Below are 26281 nucleotides of genomic sequence, written 5' to 3' on the forward strand. Positions count from 1 at the left end.
GAAAAAAATGCTTAATCTTAAATGATTTATTTTTTTTAATTCTGTTCCAATTTATAATTGAAAAACTCATTTCTTCAAGCTTACTAATATTCATCATGATATTGGACCAGTTACAAATATATTAAAATATCCTCCATCAAATATCAAGACATCTCTGCATTCTTCATTTCAAAGGTTCATTTTATTTGTCATGTAATAATACATAAACATGTAATATACATGATATACTTAAACTTTTGTCTGCTATCATATATCACTCACCTTTCCACATTATCGAACTCCCAAAAGATTCTTCAAGTTGAACTATGCGTACAAAAGAAAGCCCGAAAAGTAGGGGTTCATATATCTAGACAAAGATGGGAAGTAGATTTGAATAATGATACAGATGAACAGGATTGGATTGAGTTATGTAGAGTAAATATGAAAAGCACAATAAATGTGAGATATAGACTGGCGCAATATAATTTTATTCGTCAGTTATATTTGACGCCACAAAAGCTAAAAAAAAATTGAACCAGCCCTTTTCGGATTTATGTTTCAGATGTGGATAGGAAATTGGTACATTTTTGCATTCTACTTGGCAGTGTCCTTTTGGTTAGAAGTAGGTAATTTATTGGAACAAATAATGGGGGTTAAATTCCCACCGGATCCCATGTTATATTTATTGAATGATATTAGAGGGGTTAAACCCAAAATGAAATTGAATATGCATCAAAAGAAGTTTGATCAAAATGCTTTAGCAACAGGATGAAAATGTATTGCCATAACTTGGAAGTCTGATATAGATTTGGGTATAGAAAGAATGGCATGCTGAAGTTTGGAGTTGTATACCACTTGAGAAAATTGCATGTAATTTAAGAGATAAATACTATATATTTTTGAAGATATAGTGCCCATATTTACAAAGTGTGGATATGAATATTTAAATGAAGCTCTGACATTCCCTTTCCCCTGGAAGTATATTAAAAGAAACCTTAAAGAAATAAGTGCTCCTGTTGAAGGTCCCTTGTCCTCTTTTTAATTTTTCTTTTAGTAAGAGGATATAGGGAGGAGGGGGTATATGGGGGGGGGGGGGGATTTCTTTATTATTTCTTTTCTTTTTATATAAGCTACATGTATTTGGATATGATTTGTATTATTATCAATTATGTGAATTCTTTGCATTTAAATTTTATAAATAAAATTTTTAAAAAGAGTTGAACTATGTGAATAACTAAGTAAATGAGTAGGTGTTCATTTTCCTACAATGGAGGATGCTCAAAGAGCTAACTCATCACACCATTTAGTTTTGTAGCCTCAGGAGGGAAATCTCAAACATTTTAAGTCTGGTGTCCTTAAATAGGATTGTACATTATTCATATTTTTTGTGGATCACACTTTTGAAGTGGAGCAAGCAGAAAGAGAAAAATGAATGCACAGAAACATCTTACTGTCTCTTAGGCCGACTGAATCAAAACTCTAGGGCTCCTGCATTAGTTTCCAGCCACAGACAGAAGGTCAATGACAACCCTTACTTGCTCCTCACATAATGACAAGAGGCAGAAGGTGCCACATCCTATTTTGGTGGCCTGGCAATGTGTTTGGTCCTCTCACCCAAGAAGAATGCAACACTCTCCAGACCTTGAAGTCTCAATCAGCACATGAAGAACCCTCCACAAAGTGAGGCACCTCCAAAAATATTTCAAAGAGTGTTTGCTTCTGGGATGAAAAATTCAACATGAAACCCCAAAAAGCATGGCTGGCTGTGCCTCAATTGTATAATTTATGCCAACATGTTCCATGCCTATCGTTGGTGAGGTAAGTCACTCTTAGAGGTTTCAATGTGGCAGGAAGTTCCTTCTCACCACAATTAAGACCTTGAATGCAGCTAGGCAAAAACAACAAATGCAAATATAGTGTGTGTGTGTGTGTGTGTACATATATATATATGTACACATATAGTATAGTAACCTATGGCTATGTTCTCCTTTCGAATGGCCACCCTAAATCTTGTGGCCTTTACTTGTTTCGTTTTCTAATGCTCTTCATAATTAGCAGCAGCATATCCACATCGCTCTGAAATAATGTGTGGTGATACAACCACCAGCCTACTACAGGGGGCGATCTCTGTACCTGAAGGAAGACCATCTAAGGGACTAACTCCACTGGCCAGGTGTCAATCTGCTGACCTGAATATAAACCTGAGCTGGTCCCTCCTGAGCAAGTCAGACATGGAGCCACCAAGGCTTGAAATGGTGTTCAGACTTTTACTGCAATAAAGCATGTTGTATAGTCTTTTGAGATTTGTGCTTGCCTGCTGCTACCTCAGTGAACCACATAATGACCTTTTTTTAAGCAGCTGCCATTCTTTTAAAGGCCTGGTTTGGCTTTTAAAGGAAATGATATACCTTTCCTTCTGAGATTTATCCTCTGCCTCCCAGTATATGATATTTAAATTAGTGTATACTGTGAGACTGGGCATTCAGTTTTCTTTGCTGCAGATAAGATAAATTGTTGCAGCACAAAGTCAGCCATTAAGTTGGTGGCAGAGTGGACTTAAAGGAAACAGCCAAATGCATAACAATGAGTTATTTTACATTAACTATTAAAAGTGGAAATTGGACATGTCAGAATCTAGAGCAACTTCTCCCAATAAAAGTAGCTTGGAGTCTCTGGGAAGAAAATGCAGCCTTGCTCCAACTCCAGCAAGTCTTTTCTCAAATAAGGCACCCAAAACTGTACACCCAATGTCCTATAGATGGGGTGGCCAAACTTATTTAATGAAAGAGCCACATACGATAAATTTGAGAGCCGTAACAATCACATGATTGCAAGTCACGCGCACTAACCCCAACATCGTGAGCACCAGCTCGCATGATTCCTGCCTCAGCCAACATATTTCCATGAGCTGCACATTATATGTCAAAAAGCCGATGTGGCTCACATGCCACGGTTTGGCCACCCTGCCCCATAGTCTCAACATTACATCCCTGGTCTCGTGTGCTATCCCTCTAGAAATGAAAACCAAAACTGCATTCGCCTTCTTCACCACCAACTCAACCTGGAGGTCAACCTTTCAGATCTTCCACGTGAGGGCTCCCAAGGGCACCTTGGAATTTTGATATTTCTTCCCATCTAAATAATAGTGTGCCCATCCATTGTATTTCATCGGCCACCTCTTTGTCCATTCTCCTAATCTATCGAAGTCACTCAGCTCCTCTTGCTTTAATAATGATATTGCATTACTCGGTAACTCAATGCTTTCCTTTGCAGGGCGAAAGAGGTCCATGTATTTAGAGTACATGGCAATAGGTAGAATCTTGGAATCATCACCACCTGCTGGTTCTCCTCGAACTTGGAAAGATGCATCATGTGCCTTTCACTGTCTCAGGGACCATTTCCCTGAACCTCCTTGCTCAGCAAGGATTGCAGTTGTTCAGGCGGATGCCTCACACTTATTTCTCCAGAACAGTGAGGCGTGGGCTTGCTTCGTTTTCTAATGCTCTTCATAATTAGCAGCAGCATATCCACATCGCTCTGAAATAATGTGTGGTGGTCCAACCCCAAGTCCACATCTTTTATTTCGTGTGAATGAGGCTCTTACCACTGTTGGATGAATCGGATTGGCATCCAGCCCTTCTGCCCCGCGGAACCTTTCTGCCGGGTCCGCGTCGCCGTCGGAGTGAAACACCGCCTGGCATATCCCAGCAGTCCCCGCTAGGGGCCCTCCTCTTTCCGGTGGCGGGCTGGATCTCAGGTGGCGGCAGTGCAGGGTGAGTGCGGGGAGATCCGCTTCCATCCGCGGGGCAGCTGCTCCGGCGGGACACCGGAGCGGCGGGGCGGGGAAGGGGCTGCATCCACGTCTCCGGGGATGGTCCTCCTTTCCACTCCCTGGCCGGCGAACTGAGCGCCGTCACTGGGGCCGATGAACCTCGAGGGCTCAGCGTGCTCTTGCTCCCCATCTCTGGGCCACCCTTAACAGTGTGGGTGGGTGCCGTTCGTGTCCGGACTGATCTGCCTCTTTCACTTTTCCAGGTGGTTGAAGCCATGGCCAAGTCCAAGAACCACACGAACCACAATCAGTGTAAGTCCCTGCCTGTTCATTTTATTCTGTTAGTTTGTCATCTGCGGTCAGTATTCTTTAAAATAAAAATAATCTTGTGAATCTTGCAGCCAGCAAGTGGCACAGAAATGGGATCAAGAAGCCCAAGTCTTATCGATTTGAACCCTTAAAAGGAGTGAGTATTTCTGATGATTATGGGCAGAGCAGAATTGTGAAGAATGCCCTGCATCTCTGTTTGGAACATTTTTTTTTTAACCTGTGAAGCCATCTTAGGTTCTTGGTTAGAGTCAAGAGTTTTACAGCCCCATGACCCAATATTCATGACAACCAAGTAGTTGACACAAACAAATTGAGATGAGGAGCCTGTGTCCATGCTGTATAACTGCTAAGATCCTCGGGAAAATAATCCCATGTTCTTACAATGTCATGAAGTTGTTGGGATCCCTATGATACCTATTAATTCAGTTGGTTTCCTTTATCACTGTTAATATTTGATCTAGTGGTACAATCGTGGGAGCATCAAAAGCCCTGTGTTCTGATCAGACTTGCTCGTGTCTCAGTGATTAATCCTCTTGCCTTCTACAAATCATGTGTATTGGTATCTCATATTCAAGTCCAGATTGATGCCATATTTAAAGGAGTATAGCCTAATTAAGCCCCTCACTCCTAAATTCTAATGAATACAGGCCAAGAGCTGTCAAATGCTCCTCTTATGATAACCCTTTCATTCCTGGAACCATCCTTGTAACCTCCTCTGAACCCTCCCCAACATCAGCACATCCTTTCTTAAATGAAGAGCCCAAAACTGCTCATAATACCTAATAAAGTCAAGATTGCATCCTTTTTCTGCAGTGTTTAGACAAAGACCAGGTGAAATTTTTTGCCCCCCAGATGTCGTGACCAATATTTGTCATAATCAGCAATAAGACAGATTCTCCAGCAATTTTCACGCTTGTATTTATGAGAGGCAGCTGTAATGTAGGTTAGTGTTTATTTTACAACAGTGCAAATGCTTCACTGGCATGAGGTGAGAAGTTTTATTATAATCCAAGGTTTCTTTTGTTTCGGATATTTTTATAGCCTGAAAGTTTTGGTTAGCTCTTCATGTTGTCCTTGTATAGTTTCATCTATGTCTATAGGAAAGGTTCAATGAGACTGTCTTGGGTGGTTAACTTGGTCAGCAAGGAGAAATTGGTCTGTTCCATGTGGTAAATCTAGGACTGTATAATTACCAATTATTTATAACATTGCAAGTTTTCTTTGAAATGAATATATAGGATGAACCTGCAATCGAAAGTGGTTATGGTACTAACCATTACCAAATCACTATAACTGCAGGAATATTAAATCAAAACAAATTCCCCGTGTTTACTGGGGTTGCGATCTCCATTAAACCTCGTAGATTTTGAACACTTCATTTTAAGTTTATATATTTTGCTTAGTGTTAACATCTGGTTTTTTTCCTTTTAACTCCATTTGACATTTAGTATTCCTACTACCATTTTCTTAACTTGAGGTTTTAAGCTTTAAATGTAGGCTGTGTTTAAATTTATTGCTTGGAACTTTGTAAATGCTTCATTCTAGGTTTGCCTATTTTTCAGACTTTTGAAACAGGTTTTGGAATTCTTTGAAGGAGACCTGTTTGACTTGCCCTATCTCTTTATCTCAAACAAATTCAATCATTTTCTCAGCCTTCTCTGTCTATAGTTATACCCCAGACCTCTTAGCCTTGTATCTCTTAGAACTGCACCTTCTAATTTGTGTTGCCTGCTGTTCTCACCAAATGCAATATTTAACATTATTTAGTTTGCCTCCATTTCTGAAATCAAATGCTGTTACCCTTTCTGCGGTGAACCTGTTCTACATTGCCCAATGAGTTGATTTTCTTTTACGTCTGATCTTAATGTTTTTCTATTGGAATGGCTATGAAATAATTCCTCTGCAATACACAAAAGTGCAGGAGATACTCAGCAGGTCACACAGCAGCTATAGGATAACCAATGTTTCGGGTCTGAGCACTTCAAGATATTAGCAAAAAGCGAGTTGGCATCTGAATAAAAAGGTTAGGCGGGAAGAAGGGGTGGGGGAGGAGTACAGATAAATAGGCAAGAGATCAGGTGAATATGGGTGGGAGGGTAGAAGAGAAAAAAAAGCTATGAAGTAATGAAGGAGTAGTTCTGAATGGAGAGAGAAGGGGGTGGGGAGCTGGAGGCTGGAGGAAAGGAGACCAGGATAGGCAAAGAGCTGGGGGTGGCTATTCCTCGTTTTCTGCTGGTCTTGTCTCAATTGGTTGCACTCATTGCCTTTTAGTTCTACTCTGAACTGTCTGCTGTCAGCTCAGATCTCACTGAACAACCTGATAGCTTTTCTCTCAAGCTATGATCAGCCAAGGATCTCTGGTTTTAATTTCTCTACTCCTCTCCCTCATGGGAATATACCCATACCAGGTGAAATATCCAAGGTTCCAATTTTCCTGGGCCAGATTTGTCCTCCATTTTCACCTTGGAGGCTTTTCCATGGTTATAGTTTCAGGATCAAGGATTGCAGGTAAATAGTAGTGAAGATGAGGTTTGGTGAATATCAAAAAGCTGACCATTTGAGGTTGAGGTGATTAATTAAGCAGGATTGTATCTGATATTCTGGAAGAAAGATGATTTAATTTCTGGAAGGTGATTTCCTGGTCAGTCAGTTATATTTTTCTAAAATATTGGTGCCTGTTTTTTTTTTAATCCAGTCTACCAAGGCCATATTTACTATGGCTGTTAAGCAATAAAATATGGAAAATGATTTAAAGACTATTATTTTTTCCCCAGGTTGATCCCAAGTTCTTAAGGAATATGCGGTTTGCCAAGAAGCACAACAAAAGAGGAAAGAAAAGAATGGGCAAAAAATGAAGAGCCCTTGAAAGATGGCAACCATGTGAAATATGTATTTTGAATTCTTCATTTTTAATAAAGTTGAAGTATTTAGAACATGAATCATTTTGCCTTTTCACTGAGATTTTTCACCATGTTCTTGTCTTGCTAAAAATTCACTCAAATGGAACATGTTAACTCTTCTAATTTCATGTTGGGCAGCATAATGTCTGTTTCTCAAAGGTAACTGGTTTGACGAACAGGGCCAATACAAGGCCACTCTTCTATGCATGGTGTTATGACCTAAACCAGCAATTGAAATTCACTAAGACAATGGTATCTTCAAAACAATTTTTATTGATAATGAATAAACATTCCTTAACTCTGCTAAGCAGATATATGTATGTGTGTGATAGGCAGGTCCCAAACAATTATAGTTCAGGCATGATTCAGTCTTATAAATCTTTTGTATTAAAATTCATTCAAAACACCCTTTCCCTCAGCACCCTCAAATTCTTGTTCTGACACCTGGTTCCCATGAGCCTGCAGCCTGTGTGGTTCATTCAACCTCACATTGCCAACAGCCTAGTCTGTGTGAGTCCTTCAGCTGCTGAACCCCTTGCTGGTCCACTTCTGTGGACATCTTCCTTGTAGGGTCGTATCCCATGCATCTTCTCAACCTGGGGTGTTCTCCCATTTCTGGTTCCACTGCTCCTCTAGAGATTGCAACCACCTTCTCCCCTCAAGGTCTGCTGCTCAGCACAGGCACTGACTTCTTGGGCACAGACCTCCCTGGTTACAGGATTTAAATTCTTATTTGTTACAGACTAACAGATTGGTTCTCAGTCTTTCCACTCACTACTAAGTATTCCCTATTTATGCCATCAGTGTTCTGATAAGTAAGGGATTGATTAAGGTAGTCCTGGGTGGAAATAAAACTCATTATGTGCACGGTTTCATAACCCCAAAGGAAATGGGCCAATGACAATTTTTCTCAAGCAAAATATTTCAGTAACAATTGGGGTGTAGAGCAGTGATTCTCAACCTTATGTTCCTACTCACACACGATCTTAAGCAATCATTTACTAATCACAGCACCGATGGCATAGAGATTACTTAAAGCGGTGTGTGAGTGGAAAGAAAGGTTGAGAACCACTGTCCTAAACTAAAAATGAAAAAAAGCTGGAAATTCTCATCAGGTCACATCTGTGGGAAGAGAAACAGTTTGTGTACCTTGTTCTGATGCAGGATTCACATCTTGAAATAACTCCATTTTACTTACCACATATGCTGCCTGACCTGCTAAGAGTTTCCAACAAGGTGTTTTTATTTCAGATTTTCAGCAACTGCAGTTTTTTCGATTCACAAGTTAAATGTCACAACCAATTATCCTCATGAGTAACAGTGTTGTCTTCATAAACTAGTGCCTTGTAAGATGACAGAATACTTGCTAATGTAAAGGGGCAGGGGAACAGTGTCCCAGATATAGCATCAGGGATACCACAAAATCAAACACTAGAAAGCAGAGGACATGAAAAAGTAAGGTTGTTCACCAAGTATTAGACCTATAAATCATGATTAATTACAACTAAAATAATTTTTAAAACATTGCAGCTCTATAAGCAGTTAATTTATAAAACCCTACAATGATCAAAATCAGAAAATGTTAAACCGATTTGACCCAATAATTCTATCGGCAAGTTTCAAATTACAAACTAAATGCCATGATTATAATCTTGCACAAGCCAAGTTAAATCCTGCAACTAATTGCATTAGTAACAATGTACTTTTTTAGGAGATTAGTATCAAACGACGACTTGAAGAGTTGGACATTTATTTCTTAACCGACCAGTTAAGTACAAAACCTTTGATCCTTGATTCAGGTTTGATTTGAAAACATGAAAGAGCAGTGGTGCATTTCAGAGTTCAAAGGGACAAGGTGCAATATTTTGTGGCAATACTGATTATTTTTTAATTATATATTGTCTCCATATTATCAACAGCCGACAGCCACAGGTAAGAATCAAAGGGCAGAGTCTCCTCAACGGATTCAATTGCAAGTGTTTTAGGCTCCAGCTCTGCCCAATTGTTGGTGCAGGGTGTCACTTGCCAATCTATACAAGTCTCGATAAAGGGCACAGACCCAAACATTTGACTATTTCCACCCATGGATGCTGTCTGACCCACTGAGTCCATCCAGCAGCTCAATGATTGCTTTGTCCAAGTATTTTTCAGTCTAGGACAAAAGGGCACAACCTCAGGATTGAAGGGTGCCCATTTAAAACATGCAGAAAAAAAGGACAGCATGTTTTGCATAGCAGTACAAGGCCGAATTGGCCTGTTATATTGCTGATCATCTAAGTTAAAATTTAAACATTTTAACCAGAGAGCGGTGAACCTTTGGAATTTGCCACCACAGGCAGCTGAAAAGGTATCAGTTGGGTGTATTTAATGCAGAAATTGATAGGTATTTCAAAAGTCAGGGCACTAAAGGTTACGGGACAAGGTAAGGGAGTGGACTCAATGTGCCAAATTACCCATTTCTGCTCCTGTATCTGATGGTCTTCACACAGATGACGAGGAAGCACCCTCTCCCATCACGCCTACCCCAAGTAACACAGTATACAACTTGGAACTATGCTAATGTCTGCATCCTATCGGCTTTCATTTCAAATAAATGTTAGGATGCACAAAAAGGAAATTAGTGTGCGTTTTCCCGACAAGAATCATGTGCAATGTTGGGTTATCTCCTGAATGTATTTTTAAAGGCAGGTACCTTGATCTGGCGAGCTCTCACTTGAAAATGTAAGGGTTGTTTCAGTTAAAAACTGACAGGATTTCAGGCAAAACTGAATATCTAAAATTGTCCATATAATTGGATATGGTTGGCAGTTATATTCAGACCTTCAAAAGTAGCTGGGGAGGTGGACAACAAATTACAACAGCAAATAGGAAAGGCATGTCAGAAGTTATGTTAGTATTTGGAGATTTTAACATGCAAGTAGGTGGAAAATGAGGTTGAGCCTTGATCTGTAGAATGCTCACAAGATGGCTTTTTACACCAGTTTGTTGATGAACCCTTGAGGGGATCAGGTGTACTGGATTATGTGTTGTGTAATGCAATAGAGATGATAAGAAAGCTTAAGGAAAAGGAATCATTAAGGGGCAGTTATCACCACATGATTGAGTTCAATTTGATATTTAACAAGGAGAAACTCAAATGAAATGTGTCAGAATTTCAGTGGAGTAAAGAATTAGAGTGGATTGAGAGAGGAACTATCTAAAGTGGATTGGCAGGGGAATGAGTAGGGAGGATGGCAGAACAGCAATGAATGAAGTTTGCGAAAAATGAGAAAGGTACAGGATAAATACATACCAAAAAATAGGAAATATTTAAATTGTAAAATGTCACAATTGGCTGACATGGAAAGTCAAAACCAATATAAAAGCAGGATTGGAAAGTTTTTAAAAACTTACAGAAGGTAACTAAAAAAACTCATAAGGATGGAAACAAAGCAGAAAATAGGCTTGCAAATAATATCAATGAAGATAGAAAAGGTTTCTCCAAAAGAGGTGAGAACAGATATAGGACCACTAGAAAATGATAGTGGAGAAATAATGGGAAACAAGGAAATGGCAGAGGAACTAAATGAGTATTTTGCATCAGTTTTCACTGTGGAAGACATTCATGGTGTGCCAGATGTCCAAGGGCATCAGGGAAGGGTAATGTGCACAGTTACTGTTACAAGGGAGAAGGCGCTCAGAAAGTTGAATGGTGGATTACACTCAGGCTCTGAAATAAGTAGCTGTAGAGATCGTAGAGGTATTGGTAATGATTGCAGGAATCGATAGATTCTGGCATGGTTCCGGATGACTAGAAAATCACAAATGTCACTCTGTTATTCAAGAAGGGAAAGAGGCAACAAAGGAGGTTCACAAGGATGATTCTGGGAATGAAAGGGTTATGTTCTGAGGAATGTTTGATGGCTCATGGCCTGTCTCATTGGAAGTTAGAATGAGGGGGGATCTCATTGAAACATCTTGAATGTTGAAAGGCATGGACAGAGTAGATGTAGTTGTCTCTCATGGTGGTAAACTCGAGAACAAGAGGGCACAACTTCAGGATTGAAGGGCATCCAGAGATGCTTGGAAATTTCTTCACGCAGATGGTGGTGAATTTGTGGAATTTATTGCTGCAAGTGGTTGTGGAAGCCAGGTCATTAGGCGTTTTTAAGGGAAAAATTGATGGCTTCTTCATTAGCCAGTGCATCAAAGGTCCCAAGTAGTGGGGCTGAGTGGGGAAATGGATCAGTTCATGAGTAAATGGTGGGGAAAACTCAATGGGCTGAATGGCCTATTTTGTTCCTATATCTTATGGTTTAATTACGAGGGTGATAAAACTTAGAAGTCTGGTAATCGCAACCGAGCTTCAAAATTCTCATGAAAAGCTGAATTTGGAGGTGATAATTTTGCATTCCCCTCATTAATCCCACCTGCACCCTCTCCTTCCCTGCCTATCCCTCTCTCTACATCGGTTTCTTTGACTCTCTTTTGAGATGTTCCTACCCTTGCTTTGTACTAATTGCTCCTTCTCCCCCTCATAGTCCACCATTGTGCTCTTGTTCTCAGATTTTCTATGGCTGCATGAACGTTAAGAGTTGACCTATTAGATGGTTTGTGGAAAAACTTCTCACCATACCAAGTACAACATGACAAATAAACTAAAAACCATGAACTGTCTGTGTCTGTATAGTAGTTTTAATTTGTTCTGTTCATGTGTGTCAATCTTCCTCTCCCTCAGCCTCTGAGCCTCCTTCAGCAGTTCTTGTAAATTTTTATAACTTCTTGACAAATCCTATTATGAAGCCAGAATATAAATTGTAAAAAAAAATGTGAAATGTCTAGAGAACTGCAAAGGTAATTTGCTCAAATTGTTCCAGAGAAGTGCTGCAAGGTTAGATTGAAGAAGCTGGAGACTTACTCCTTGGGTGCAGGCATGTTCAGTGATATGAACAATACTGGAATCTGCCAGTGCTACAGAACCTCCTACACATTACATGCAAGCTTTTGTGGTAATCTCTGATTAATCAGTGTAAACGGACCAGTGAGATGTCAGCAGTTCAAAGGGGGATATCACCTTTAAGCCTCACAAGTACTGCTTTTTCATACCAAAATGGCATCAGAATCCTGACACCAGGCTATACTCCTTGTAGTGATTACAAAGGGTTAACTCTGAATTAACCTTTCAGAACAGATCAATCCAGTGACCCAGTTTGTGTGGTGATGTTCCATATTGGGTTGGTAGTTTTGGTAAAATAGCTGACTTCTTTTCTGGAGAGAGCCTCCCCTCTCCCCAAGCAACTCAGCAGTGACCCATGCTGGGTAAGTTCTGAACACACTCAGGGGAGCAAAGACTGATAACATAAAAATCAAGGGGAAGATAAAGAACAAGGCCTGGTCCCACCTCACCAGAGATCCATAAATCAACACTGGCCAATCTTATCTAAACTGTGGTGTCCATTCAAGGTTTGAACCAGGAGGAATCCTGGTCTATGATTCATGAATTAGATCCTCACTGTTAGACTTAGTGGTATGTATCAATCCTTTGGCACAGAACGACTAACCTAATTTTAGCAGAGTGAACTCATCAGGAATGTGCAAAGTTTGATCTGAAATTTCTGGACCCGAATTGGATTGAGTGAAGGAAATGACAGCATATCCTTATTGGAATGGCTACAGGATTGTGCAGCACTTGGCGGGATAGTCAGGGGCATGCACCCGGTTGTCCACACCACACGTGAAGTAACTGTATTCTTTTCCTTTCCACTCATAATGTATCCGTGTGATGGGAATGAACTCAATTGTCTGACGCTGCCAAAAAGAAAGAAAACTTTGTTAAGTCAAATTTAAAGTTCTTGATTGGAATCTGGGGTTAGTTATTTGGACTAATCCCTAATTTCCTGTCTACATTAATTTTGGAAAAATTTAAAAAAAAAAATGATTTCAATACCTACTGAACCAAAATAGAGTACAAGTCCACTTGCATTCATGTAGAACTTTTAACATTGTAAAATATCCTTAGTTGGAACAGCAGTGATATCAAACAACAGAGGATTGCCACAAGTAGAATGTGGATAGACTTTAAGGCATGCCTTTAAGGAGAGAAAGGTAGTGAATTTTAGGTTGAGTGTCTTAGTATAGGGTATTGAATTAAAATCATGTGTGGCAGGAATTGAGTCAGTAAAAATGGATAACAAAGTTTTTTTTTTGCATGAGCCAAATTATGTGAAGGTCCCCGAGATTGTGCAGAGATAATTTGCTCAAATTGTTTCAGAGATGAGGAACTTCATCTGCACGGATAGAATGGAGAAGCTGAAGGATATACTCCTTACCACAAGGAAGTTTCAGAAGGGTACAGGGATTCAAAACAATGGATGAAAGACAAAAGGAGATTTTTTAATGCTGAAGGACCATGATCGGGAGCTCTCCAGTTGTAAGGTGGTGGAAATTGAACCTTTCAAGGCTTTCAAAATGGAATTGGAGAGGTACTTGAATCATAGAAGAATACAGCACAGAAACAGGCCCCTTCAGCCCTTCTAGTTTGTGCCTAGTCCCACTGACCTGCACCCAGTCCATAGCCCTCCATACATCTCCCATCCATGCACCTGTCCAAATTCTTCTTAAATGTTAAAATTCACCCCACATTCACCACTTCAGCTGGCAGCTCATTCCACAACCCCACCACTAGAACTTCCCCTAAATTTTTCCCCCTTTCACTCTAAACCCATGTCCTCTGATTTGTATCTCACCTACCCTCAGAAAAAACCAACCTACATTTACTCTGTCTGTCCCACTCATAATTTTAATTACCTCTATCAAAATCTCCTCCCATTCTTATATGCTCCAGTAAATAAACCTAAACCTTTCCCCGTTACACAGTTCTTGAAGTCCAGGCAACATCCTAGTAAATATTCTCCACACTCTTTCTATCCTATTGATATCCTTCCTCTAGTTAGGTGACCAATACTCCAAATTCGGCATCACCAATGTCTTATACAACTTTACCATAACATCCCATCTCCTATACTCAATACTTTGATTTGTGAAGACCAATATGCCAAAAGCACTCTTTACAACCCTATTCACTTACAATGCCACTTTCAGGGAATTATGCATCTTTATTCCCAGATTCCTGTGTTCTATAGACTCCTCATTGCCCTACCATTTACCGTGCATGTCCTTTCAAACTGCAACATCTCACACTTGTTTGCATAATATTCCATCTGTCATCTTTCAATGCATTTTTCCAACTTTGACAACCTTCTTCGCTACCCACAATGCCTCCAATCTTAGTGTCATCTGAAAATTTGCTGATCCAATTTATCACATTATCATCATTGATATAGATGACAAACAATGGTCCCAACATAGATCCTTGAGGCCTCAGTCTGAGCAGCAATCATCCACTACTCTGGCTTCTCCCATCCAGCCACTGTTGAATCCAGTTCACTACTTCACCATGAATTCCCAGCATCTGAACCTTCCTGAATAACCTCCCATGTAGGATCTTGTCAAAGGCCTTACTAAAGTCCATGTAGACGACATCCTCAGCCTTTCTTTTGTCAAATTTCCTGGTAATATCCTCAAAAAACTACAAGATTTGTTAAAACATGACCTACCATGCACAAAGCCATGTTGATCATCCCTAACAGACCCTGTCTATCCAAATAATTGTATATCCGATCTCTTAGAATATCTTCCAATAATTAACCTACTACTGATGTCCACTGGCCTATAATTTCCAGGGTTATTTTTGGAGCCTTTTTTAAACAATGGAACAACAAGAGCTACCTTCCAATCCTCTAGTACCATAGCCATGGCTAAGGATGTTTTAAAAATTTCTGCCAGTGCCCCTGCAGGTTCTACACTAGCTTCCCTCAAGGCCTGAGGGAATATCTTGTCAAGCCCTGGGGATTTATCCACCCTTTATTTGCTTTAAGAAAGTAAGCATTTACTCCTCTTTAATCTGTTTAGGTTCCATGACCTCACTGCTTGTTTTCCTTATTTCCCTTAACTGTGTCCTTTTCTGAATGAATACTGATGAAAAAAATACCATTTAAGATCTCCCCCAATCTCTTTCGCCTCCATACAAAGCTGACCACTTTGATCTTTAAGGGGACAAATATTGTCCCTTACTATCCTTTTGCTCTTAATATACCTGTCGAAACCCTTCGGATTTTCCTTACCTTGTCTGCCAATGCAACCTCATGACTTCTTTTAGCCTTCCTAATTTCTTTCTTGAGAGTTTTCTTGCTTTTTTTTTTAAAAAACTCCCTCAAGTACCTCATTTGCTCCATGTTGCCTATACCTTCTTTACATCTCTCTCGTCTTCTGAACCAGATTCTCAATATCTCTCAAAAACAAAGCCTCCTTATGTCAGCACATCCTTACCAGAAAACATCCCAATCCACACACGCTAGATCCTTTCATTTCATCAAAATGTACCCTTTTCCAATTTAGAATCTCAACTAGAGGCCGAGACCTATCCTTCTCTATAATTAACTTGAAACTAATGGCATTATGATCACTGGAACCAAAATGTTCCCCTACACATACTTCTGTCTCCTGTCCTGTCTCATTCCCTAAAAGGTCATCCAGTATTGCATTGTCTCTAATTGGTACCTCTATATATTGATTTAGAAAACTTTCCTGAACACATGTGACAAACTACAACCCATCCAGCCCTTTTACTTTTTGGGAGTCCCAGTCAATACAAGGAAAATTCAAATAATCTACTATCACAACCTTGTGTTTCCTGAAACTGTCTTCTATCTCTCTTTAGATTTGCTCTTCCAATTCTCATTGACTATTGGGTGGTCTATTATACAGTCCCATGAGTGTGGTCATACTTTTCATGTTCCTCAGCTCCACCCATACAGCCTCAGTAGATGAGCCCTCTAGTCTGTCCTGCCTGAGCACAGCTGTGATATTTTCCCTGATGAGCAATGGCACTCTGCCCCCTTTCATCTCCCTTTTCTTTCCCATCTAAAAAACAAATTCCTGGAACATTGAGCCAGTCCTGCTCTTCCTGTACCAAGTTTTACTCATGGTGTCATAATTTCATGCACCAATGCATGTTCTATGTTTGTCTTCCTTTCCTACATCCATCCACATTCTTCCAATGCCCATCCCTTCGCCACTGAAGATGAACAGCTTTAGGCACCATGTGCCAGGGCAAGGACTTGGAGGTGAATGCTTGCCCAGAACAAATGCCTCCCTCTGGGTCCCACGCCACTGAGCCTGGCAGAGTGCAAAGCATGACAGCCAGAGTGATGCGGAATTGCCCCGCAGTGGTCTGTTTAAAGACCATACTCACTGGCCGTCGTCCTTAAGGATCCTTCGTCCATCGACTTTGCTGCTGCAAACCACTATGGAAACTATTTCTCGCACTCTGTCACAACTGCCAGACCCTACTGCCAGATTGACGTGCTATTTGCCCATAGTTGGGGCCCTTTCCAGGTACTGACATTTGGGTGAGCCGAGCCCAGGGATTTGAAATCAGAGTTGCCTTCTCCCAGCCTTTGCTAAAAGAGGCAAAACCTGCAATACTCCTTGCATTAAAATAGATGCACCCGAGAACATTTCACCATGTACAACTCAATGACATACAACAGTGCATGTAATTATCACATCATCTTTTCCTTCCTCCACTCCTCTGGCACCCATCCCCCTGCAAAGTTAGTTTAAATCCACCAAAGTAGCACTAGCAAACCTTCCCACGTGGATATTAGCCACCCACTATTTCAGAAGCAAATCATCCTGTCAGAACACAACCCCCATTCCCAGGAAGAAGGCCCAGTGATCCAGAAACTTGAAGCCTTCCCTCCTGCACCATGTCTTTAGTCACATGCATTATCCCCCTATTTCTAACCTCACTAGCACATGACACGGGTAGCAATTCTGAGATCACAACTCAGAGGGTCCTGTCCTTCAACTTTGCGCCTAACTCCCAGGACTTCCTCATCCACCTTACCTACATAGACCATGATATCTGGCTGCTCACCCTCCCTCCCTCCAAAGAATGCTGTGAACGCAATCTGAGACATCTCAGTCCCTGGTCCCAGGGAGGCAACATACCATCCAGGATACTCAATCTCTTCCACAGAACCTCTTATCTGTCCCCCTAACTACGGAATCCCCCATCATTACAGCTTGCTTTTTGTCCTCCCTTTTCTTCTTAAAGAAAGGACCAGACTCCATGCCAGAGACCTGGTCGCTGTGGCTTATCCCTGGTAGGTCATTCCCTCAATCAGTATCCAAAATGGTATACTTGTTATTGAAGGGAAGAGCTACAGGGGTGGACTGCTTACATATTCCCTTTCCTTCTCCTAACTGTCATCCATCTCCCCTCCTCCTGTCTCCGAGGTGTAAGTGTCCCAGAAACCCCTGTCTATCAACCCCTTTGCCTCCCAAATGATCCGGAGTTCATCCAACTCCAGCTCCAATTCCTTAACTCAGCTTTTCAGGAGTGCAGCTGGATGCACTTCTTGCCGATTAAGTCTTCAGGGATACTGCTGGCTTCCCTGATGACCCACATTCTACAAGAGGAGTATTTCCCTGCCTTGGCTGGATTCCCATTCTTTGTGACTAGAGGAAAAAAATGTATCTAAAACCTGCCCTTACCTGTGCCTTCCTGCTGAATCCTGTTTGTTCCCCATAGGATGGCCCTTTCTTACTTCAACTCCTGCATTACCACCACCTCAGCCCCTATTCACTGAAGCCCTTTGAGCCAGCTCCACTCCAACAATAACCATTCTGCCACCCAGACCCTCACTTTTAAGGTGATGTTTGGGTCACCTGATCTCGATTGCCCTTCAGCTGTTGAATTTGATTGCCCATTGAACTCTGTCTTCAACCATTGAACTCAATTGCCCAATCAGAAATGAGAGATGCTAATATGCACATCCCATAGGCTTTGGCTGCAATGAAGAGCTGGCATGGATTTAAGGGATGATATTGTGTGGGGATGTAGGCAGTGTGGGAATGAGATTGGCTGGATGGAAGAGATGGCATGGATTTGGTGTTCCAAGTTACCTCCTTCAGAGCTATAATACATATGCAATTCCATGAAGCAGTGTCAAATAAACCAAAACCAGGCAAATCTTCCTGTCCCACAAAACAAGTCTTCAAACATTGGTGTCTAAGGAACGAACCGTGAGTTATTGGGGGCTCCAGGCCTGATCTGAAACTCACCTGCTGGATAATGAGAGAAGCTCTTGTCAGCTGGAGGTGATGCTCTTGGATGGCTTTCTGGGAAGCTTGATTAATCTGCATTTCTGGAAATGTGACGATGGGTCTGACCTGTGATTACCAATCACAAAAAAAAACAGTGGATAGTTCAATCCAGAAGGTCAAGTCCACTGCTCAAAGTCAGAGCACACAGTTCACTAACTGAACACTCAATGGCCACTGTGACCTAGCTCTCTCTGAAATTGACCCAAGTTTTTGATCTTCGCTGACCAAATTCCTTCTAATTCATGTTATCAGTTTTCCATTGAAAACTCTTTAAGGAAAAAGAGATACGAGAAGGCAACACAGTGAATGATGCTAAAACAAAGAAAGTACTGCACTATCGGGGGGGGGGGGGGAGGGACTTCAGTCATATGGTCCTGGAAGCATCATTTGAGGGCCCCGAAGATGTGGTAAGTTTGAGGAATCATGGGGTCAAGGGGGAGACAGCTGATCTGACATTGCAATAGCTGGGCCAGGATCAAGCCTGTCAATGAAAAGCATAGACAAATTGGGCCATGCCATAGAGCTCGGTGACCTCACTGTTCTGTTTGGTACCCCATTGGTAATCAAAACATAACCCACTTCTCAGGGCTGAAAAGTTAGCTACCCTTTAATTCCTACAGATGTTGTGTGCCCTGCTAAGTTTCTCCAGCACTTTCGTGTACTGCACTCACCTCTCAATTGTTTTCTGGTTAATTATCCAGTCCACTATCCATGTCAATATGTTCAAATCCAACTCACCCCAAATCCCAGGACACTCTGCTTAATGCTGCAGGCTTCAACCATCTTGTCTGCTCCATCAAAGAACTCTAAAACAGTTTGTCAGACATAAATTCCTTTCCATAAAACCTCAAATTCTGCTTAAATTACAACATTTTCAAGATTCAAGACTTCGTTAATGTCATGTAATAATACAGTAAATGTAATATTACATGAAATTACTTTCTGTCTGACATACTTCAGACAAAGGGTCACCATTAGTGTTGCCTGAAAGTGAAGCAAAAAGAGAGTCCCTTTAGAGTCACTGAGTGTCCATGGATTCACCTCCAGCACTCCCTAAGCCTCTGCAGCCACACAGACTCCTGATCGATCCTTCGGCAATCCAGGCACCAGATCCAAACTCTGACATGATCAGGAAACCTTCAGCACCCGAGATCCTTTGGGAGCCCTTCTTGCCCTCAGCGCCCTCTTGAATCCTGGTTCCAGTACATGGTTCTCATGAGCCGGTCTCCAGCAGCCTGCAGCCCATGAAGGTCCCTCAACCACAGGTTGTCTGCAACCTGTGTAAGTTCCTCAGCCACTAAGCCCTGGCTGGTTTGTTGCTGAGGTCACCGTTTATAGGGTTGTCTCCTCTGCTTCTTATTCTCATTGGGAGTGTTCTTCCCATTTCCGGTGGCCTGCCCCAGTATGCTGCACACCCAGAGTCTGTGACCCTTCATGGCTGTTGGCAAGTACAGGAACTGCCAACTTAGGCACAGCCCCCACGGTTGCAGAATTTTACTTACAAGCACCGTCAGCTCCCTAACAGGCCATTTAAATCCTGTACGGAGCTGTGGGCATTAGGTCTGGGTGGTTGAACCCTTCGGAGCTGCACTTTTCTGCTCTCCTGTGTCCATAACCAGCATCACCACTAACAATTCAGCCCCGCAGAGATAATTTCTTCTTCATAATTAATGTCAGGATTTCCTCAATCACAGATATTGGGACAAATGGTCCATGCTTCCCACTTGCTGTCTTCCTCTTTTCTTGAAAAGTGGTGTGGAAATCTGTGGTTTTCCACAATCCAGGGAATCTAGCAGATTATAACTAACGTATCCACTTCATTTATATGCTAGAATGCAGGTCATCTAGTTCTAGGAGTGTTTTTACTACATAGTGTCTGCAGACTTTCGTGTTTCACTCCACCTCTCACATCTTATGTCAAATGCCCTTAGCCCAGGGTCGGCATCATGAGGGGGGAGGGGATTCGTGGCCCATGCCACCCCACAAATGAAGTATTGTGCACCTCACCCACCACAGGCCAGATTCAGTGAGCGCAACTCACAGTGAATGGCTTTGTGCCCTCCATCCCCCAGCTACCCTAATGCCCCCCGATTAGATTTGTTCTGATGCCGACTCTGCCTTAGGCCCTTCCCAGATTCTTGCCCCATCTTCTCTTCATTCCCTCTTGAGATCACCCTTCCCCATCTAAATCATGAGAGAGATAAAAGAGGTGGAGAGAGAGATAGATAAAGAGAAAGAATGAGAGAGAGAGAAAGAATGAGAGAGAGAGAAATATGGTTTTTTAAACTGCAGGCACGTAACGGCTCAATCAAGTAATTTTGAGTAGTCAATTCCTGCACCACGATTTATCCTGCAGGACCCCTACAACATTTTGGAGGAAGCCTGCAGTGTAAATCATACCGGAAAAATTTGTTGATGGTCATCCCCTCTACTGCACATCCAACACTGGGACTATGGCAACCCTAATGCAGTCTAAAGAGATCCAAATATAAACGACCACATGGGCAGTAATTACGTTAATTTTTTTCTGTTATTTTCATGACATTGGAGTCTAAAAACCATAAGATGAAGAGAGAGAAAGAGGGAGAGAGAGTTGGGGGGAGAGAGAGTTGGGGGAGAGAGAGTTGGGGAGAGAGAGTTGGGGGGAGAGAGAGTTGGGGGGAGAGAGAGTTGGGGGAGAGAGTTGGGGGAGAGAGTTGGGGGAGAGAGTTGGGGGAGAGAGTTGGGGGAGAGAGTTGGGGGAGAGAGAGTTGGGGGAGAGAGAGTTGGGGGAGAGAGAGTTGGGGAGTGAGAGTTGGGGGAGTGAGAGTTGGGGAGAGAGAGGTGGGGAGAGAGAGTTGAGGAGAGAGAGTTGGGGGAGAGAGAGTTGGGGGAGAGAGAGTTGGGGGAGAGAGAGTTGGGGGAGAGAGAGTTGGGGAGAGAGAGTTGGTGAGAGAGAGTTGGTGAGAGAGAGTTGGGAGGAAGAGAAAGTTGGGGGAAAGAGAGTTGGGGAGAGAGAGTTGGGGAGAGAGAGTTGGGGAAGAGAGAGAGAGAGAAGGGGGAGAGAGAGGGGGGAGAGAGGGGGGAAAGTGCGGGGAAAGTGGGGGGAAAGAGGGGGGAAAGAGGGGGGAAAGAGGGGGGAAAGAGGGGGGAGAGAGTTGGGGGGAGAGAGTTGGGGGGAGAGAGTTGGGGGGAGAGAGTTGGGGGGAGAGAGTTGGGGGGAGAGAGTTGGGGGGAGAGAGTTGGGGGGAGAGAGTTGGGGGGAGAGAGTTGGGGGGAGAGAGTTGGGGGGAGAGAGTTGGGGGGAGAGAGTTGGGGGGAGAGAGTTGGGGGGAGAGAGTTGGGGGGAGAGAGTTGGGGAGAGAGAGTTGGGGAGAGTGAGTTGGGGAGAGTGAGTTGGGGAGAGTGAGTTGGGGAGAGTGAGTTGGGGAGAGTGAGTTGGGGAGAGTGAGTTGGGGAGAGAGAGTTGGGGAGAGAGAGTTGGGGAGAGAGAGTTGGGGAGAGAGAGTTGGGGAGAGAGAGTTGGGGAGAGAGAGTTGGGGAGAGAGAGTTGGGGAGAGAGAGTTGGGGAGAGAGAGTTGGGGAGAGAGAGTTGGGGAGAGAGAGTTGGGGAGAGAGAGTTGGGGAGAGAGAGTTGGGGAGAGAGAGTTGGGGAGAGAGAGTTGGGGAGAGAGAGTTGGGGAGAGAGAGTTGGGGAGAGTGAGTTGGGGAGAGTGAGTTGGGAGAGTGAGTTGGGGAGAGTGAGTTGGGGAGAGTGAGTTGGGGAGAGTGAGTTGGGGAGAGAGAGTTGGGGAGAGAGAGTTGGGGAGAGAGAGTTGGGGAGAGAGAGTTGGGGAGAGAGAGTTGGGGAGAGAGAGTTGGGGGGAGAGAGAGTTGGGGGAGAGAGAGTTGGGGGAGAGAGGGGGGAAAGTGCGGGGAAAGTGGGGGGAAAGAGGGGGGAAAGAGGGGGGAAAGAGGGGGGAAAGAGGGGGGAAAGAGGGGGGAAAGAGGGGGGAAAGAGGGGGGAAAGAGGGGGGAGAGAGTTGGGGGGAGAGAGTTGGGGGGAGAGAGTTGGGGGGAGAGAGTTGGGGGGAGAGAGTTGGGGGGAGAGAGTTGGGGGGAGAGAGTTGGGGGGAGAGAGTTGGGGGGAGAGAGTTGGGGGGAGAGAGTTGGGGGGAGAGAGTTGGGGGGAGAGAGTTGGGGGGAGAGAGTTGGGGGGAGAGAGTTGGGGGGAGAGAGTTGGGGAGAGAGAGTTGGGGAGAGAGAGTTGGGGAGAGTGAGTTGGGGAGAGTGAGTTGGGGAGAGTGAGTTGGGGAGAGTGAGTTGGGGAGAGTGAGTTGGGGAGAGTGAGTTGGGGAGAGTGAGTTGGGGAGAGTGAGTTGGGGAGAGTGAGTTGGGGAGAGTGAGTTGGGGAGAGAGAGTTGGGGAGAGAGAGTTGGGGAGAGTGAGTTGGGGAGAGAGAGTTGGGGAGAGAGAGTTGGGGAGAGAGAGTTGGGGAGAGAGAGTTGGGGAGAGAGAGTTGGGGAGAGAGAGTTGGGGAGAGAGAGTTGGGGGGAGAGAGTTGGGGAGAGAGAGTTGGGGAGAGTGAGTTGGGGAGAGTGAGTTGGGGAGAGTGAGTTGGGGAGAGTGAGTTGGGGAGAGTGAGTTGGGGAGAGAGAGTTGGGGAGAGAGAGTTGGGGAGAGAGAGTTGGGGAGAGAGAGTTGGGGGGAGAGAGTTGGGGGGAGAGAGAGTTGGGGGAGAGAGGGGGGAAAGTGCGTGGAAAGTGGGGGGAAAGAGGGGGGAAAGAGGGGGGAAAGAGGGGGGAAAGAGGGGGGAAAGAGGGGGAAAGAGGGGGAAAGAGGGGGGAAAGAGGGGGGAAAGAGGGGGGAGAGAGTTGGGGGGAGAGAGTTGGGGGGAGAGAGTTGGGGGGAGAGAGTTGGGGGGAGAGAGTTGGGGGGAGAGAGTTGGGGGGAGAGAGTTGGGGGGAGAGAGTTGGGGGGAGAGAGTTGGGGGGAGAGAGTTGGGGGAGAGAGTTGGGGGGAGAGAGTTGGGGGGAGAGAGTTGGGGGGAGAGAGTTGGGGGGAGAGAGTTGGGGGGAGAGAGTTGGGGGGAGAGAGTTGGGGGGAGAGAGTTGGGGGGAGAGAGTTGGGGGGAGAGAGTTGGGGGGAGAGAGTTGGGGGGAGAGAGTTGGGGAGAGAGAGTTGGGGAGAGTGAGTTGGGGAGAGTGAGTTGGGGAGAGTGAGTTGGGGAGAGTGAGTTGGGGAGAGTGAGTTGGGGAGAGTGAGTTGGGGAGAGTGAGTTGGGGAGAGTGAGTTGGGGAGAGAGAGTTGGGGAGAGAGAGTTGGGGAGAGAGAGTTGGGGAGAGAGAGTTGGGGAGAGAGAGTTGGGGAGAGAGAGTTGGGGAGAGAGAGTTGGGGAGAGAGAGTTGGGGAGAGAGAGTTGGGGAGAGAGAGTTGGGGAGAGAGAGTTGGGGAGAGAGAGTTGGGGAGAGAGAGTTGGGGAGAGAGAGTTGGGGAGAGAGAGTTGGGGAGAGAGAGTTGGGGAGAGAGAGTTGGGAGAGAGAGTTGGGGAGAGAGAGTTGGGGAGATAGAGTTGGGGAGATAGAGTTGGGGAGATAGAGTTGGGGAGATAGAGTTGGGGAGAGAGAGTTGGGGAGAGAGAGTTGGGGAGAGAGAGTTGGGGAGAGAGAGTTGGGGAGAGAGAGTTGGGGGAGAGAGAGTTGGGGGAGAGAGAGTTGGGGGAGAGAGAGTTGGGGGAGAGAGAGTTGGGGGAGAGAGAGTTGGGGGAGAGAGAGTTGGGGGAGAGAGAGTTGGGGGAGAGAGAGTTGGGGGAGAGAGAGTTGGGAGAGAGAGTTGGGGGAGAGAGAGTTGGGGGAGAGAGAGTTGGGGAGAGAGAGTTGGGGGAGAGAGAGTTGGGGGAGAGAGAGTTGGGAGAGAGAGTTGGGGGAGAGAGAGTTGGGGGAGAGAGAGTTGGGGGAGAGAGAGTTGGGGGAGAGAGAGTTGGGGGAGAGAGAGTTGGGGGAGAGAGAGTTGGGGGAGAGAGAGTTGGGGGAGAGAGAGTTGGGGGAGAGAGAGTTGGGGGAGAGAGAGTTGGGGGAGAGAGAGTTGGGGGAGAGAGAGTTGGGGGAGAGAGAGTTGGGGGAGAGAGAGGGGGGAGAGAGAGTTGGGGGAGAGAGAGTTGGGGGAGAGAGAGTTGGGGGAGAGAGAGTTGGGGGAGAGAGAGTTGGGAGAGAGAGAGTTGGGGGAGAGAGAGTTGGGGAGAGAGAGTTGGGGAGAGAGAGTTGGGGGAGAGAGAGTTGGGGGAGAGAGAGTTGGGGGAGAGAGAGTTGGGGGGAGAGAGTTGGGGGGGAGAGAGTTGGGGGGAGAGAGTTGGGGGGAGAGAGTTGGGGGGAGAGAGAGTTGGGGGAGAGAGAGTTGGGGGAGAGAGAGTTGGGGGAGAGAGAGTTGGGGGAGAGAGAGTTGGGGGAGAGAGAGTTGGGGGAGAGAGAGATTTGGGGGAGAGAGAGATTTGGGGGAGAGAGAGATTTGGGGGAGAGAGAGTTGGGGGAGAGAGAGTTGGGGAGAGAGAGTTGGGGGAGAGAGAGTTGGGGGAGAGAGAGTTGGGGGAGAGAGAGTTGGGGGAGAGAGAGTTGGGGGAGAGAGAGTTGGGGGAGAGAGAGTTGGGGGAGAGAGAGTTGGGGGAGAGAGAGTTGGGGAGAGAGAGTTGGGGAGAGAGAGTTGGGGGGAGAGAGTTGGGGGGGAGAGAGTTGGGGGGAGAGAGTTGGGGGGGAGAGAGTTGGGGGGAGAGAGTTGGGGGAGAGAGAGTTGGGGGAGAGAGAGTTGGGGAGAGAGAGTTGGGGGAGAGAGAGTTGGGGGAGAGAGAGTTGGGGGAGAGAGAGTTGGGGGAGAGAGAGTTGGGGGAGAGAGAGTTGGGGGAGAGAGAGTTGGGGGAGAGAGAGTTGGGGGAGAGAGAGTTGGGGAGAGAGAGTTGGGGGAGAGAGAGTTGGGGAGAGAGAGTTGGGGAGAGAGAGTTGGGGGAGAGAGAGTTGGGGGAGAGTGAGTTGGGGGAGAGTGAGTTGGGGAGAGAGAGTTGGGGGAGAGAGAGTTGGGGGAGAGAGAGTTGGGGGAGAGAGAGTTGGGGGAGAGAGAGTTGGGGAGAGAGAGTTGGGGGAGAGAGAGTTGGGGAGAGAGAGTTGGGGGAGAGAGAGTTGGGGGAGAGAGAGTTGGGGAGAGAGAGTTGGGGGAGAGAGAGTTGGGGAGAGAGAGTTGGGGGAGAGAGAGTTGGGGGAGAGAGAGTTGGGGGAGAGAGAGTTGGGGAGAGAGAGTTGGGGAGATAGAGTTGGGGAGATAGAGTTTGGGAGATAGAGTTGGGGAGATAGAGTTGGGAGATAGAGTTGGGGAGATAGAGTTGGGAGATAGAGTTGGGGAGATAGAGTTGGGAGATAGAGTTGGGGAGATAGAGTTGGGGAGATAGAGTTGGGGAGATAGAGTTGGGGAGATAGAGTTGGGGAGATAGAGTTGGGAGATAGAGTTGGGAGAAGAGTTGGGAGAGAGAGTTGGGGAGAGAGAGTTGGGAGAGAGAGAGTTGGGGAAGAGAGAGTTGGGGAAGAGAGAGTTGGGGAAGAGAGAGTTGGGGGAGAGAGAGTTGGGGAGAGAGAAGTTGGGGAGAGAGAGTTGGGGAGAGAGAGTTGGGGGAGAGAGAGTTGGGGGAGAGAGAGTTGGGGGAGAGAGAGTTGGGGGAAGAGAGAGTTGGGGAGAGAGAGTTGGGGGAGAGAGAGTTGGGGGAGAGAGAGTTGGGGGAGAGAGAGTTGGGGGAGAGAGAGTTGGGGAGAGAGTGGGAGAGAGAGTTGGGGGAGAGAGAGTTGGGGGAGAGAGAGTTGGGGAGAGAGAGTTGGGGGAGAGAGAGTTGGGGGAGAGAGAGTTGGGGGAGAGAGAGTTGGGGAGAGAGAAGTTGGGGAGAGAGAAGTTGGAGGAGAGAGAGTTGGAGGAGAGAGAGTTGGGGAGAGAGAGTTGGGGAGAGAGAAGTTGGGGAGAGAGAAGTTGGGGAGAGAGAGTTGGGGAGAGAGAGTTGGGGAGAGAGAGTTGGGAGAGAGAGTTGGGGAGAGAGAGTTGGAGAGGAGAGAGAGTTGGGGGAGAGAGAGTTGGGGAGAGAGAGTTGGGGGAGAGAGAGTTG

The 26281-nt window shown here is 45.1% G+C and overlaps 2 protein-coding genes and 1 non-coding gene across 5 annotated transcripts; 2 read left to right on the forward strand and 1 right to left on the reverse strand.

Annotated features, from left to right (window-relative positions):
• Positions 1-204: 204 nt before the first annotated feature.
• LOC138763328 (protein SSUH2 homolog) lies at positions 205-19072 on the reverse strand. 2 transcript variants are annotated; one of them, XM_069937287.1, is made up of 3 exons: positions 18931-19072; positions 18151-18258; positions 205-346 (listed from the first exon to the last, which is right to left on the reverse strand). In XM_069937287.1, exons 1-3 carry the CDS (start codon positions 18973-18975, stop codon positions 254-256), a joined length of 246 nt encoding a protein of 81 aa, XP_069793388.1. In that variant the 5' UTR covers positions 18976-19072; the 3' UTR covers positions 205-253. The 2 variants fall into 2 exon arrangements, with proteins under 2 accessions (XP_069793388.1, XP_069793387.1); XM_069937286.1 differs by lacking the exon at positions 205-346 and adding an exon at positions 7235-12768 and having other exon boundaries at positions 18931-19013.
• LOC138763327 (large ribosomal subunit protein eL29-like) lies at positions 3556-7020 on the forward strand. 2 transcript variants are annotated; one of them, XM_069937285.1, is made up of 4 exons: positions 3654-3752; positions 4015-4063; positions 4153-4217; positions 6856-7020. In XM_069937285.1, the coding sequence occupies exons 2-4, from the start codon at positions 4027-4029 to the stop codon at positions 6934-6936; spliced, it is 183 nt and encodes a 60-aa protein (XP_069793386.1). In that variant the 5' UTR covers positions 3654-3752; positions 4015-4026; the 3' UTR covers positions 6937-7020. The 2 variants fall into 2 exon arrangements, with proteins under 2 accessions (XP_069793385.1, XP_069793386.1); XM_069937284.1 differs by lacking the exon at positions 4153-4217 and having other exon boundaries at positions 3556-3752.
• Positions 5325-5454, forward strand: LOC138765616 (small nucleolar RNA SNORA71). Its single transcript, XR_011358603.1, has one exon. It is a non-coding gene; the product is annotated as a small nucleolar RNA SNORA71 (small nucleolar RNA).
• Positions 19073-26281: the final 7209 nt, after the last annotated feature.

The sequence above is a fragment of the Narcine bancroftii genome, chromosome 5 (genome assembly GCF_036971445.1).
Source record: "Narcine bancroftii isolate sNarBan1 chromosome 5, sNarBan1.hap1, whole genome shotgun sequence".
NCBI lineage: Eukaryota > Metazoa > Chordata > Chondrichthyes > Torpediniformes > Narcinidae > Narcine > Narcine bancroftii.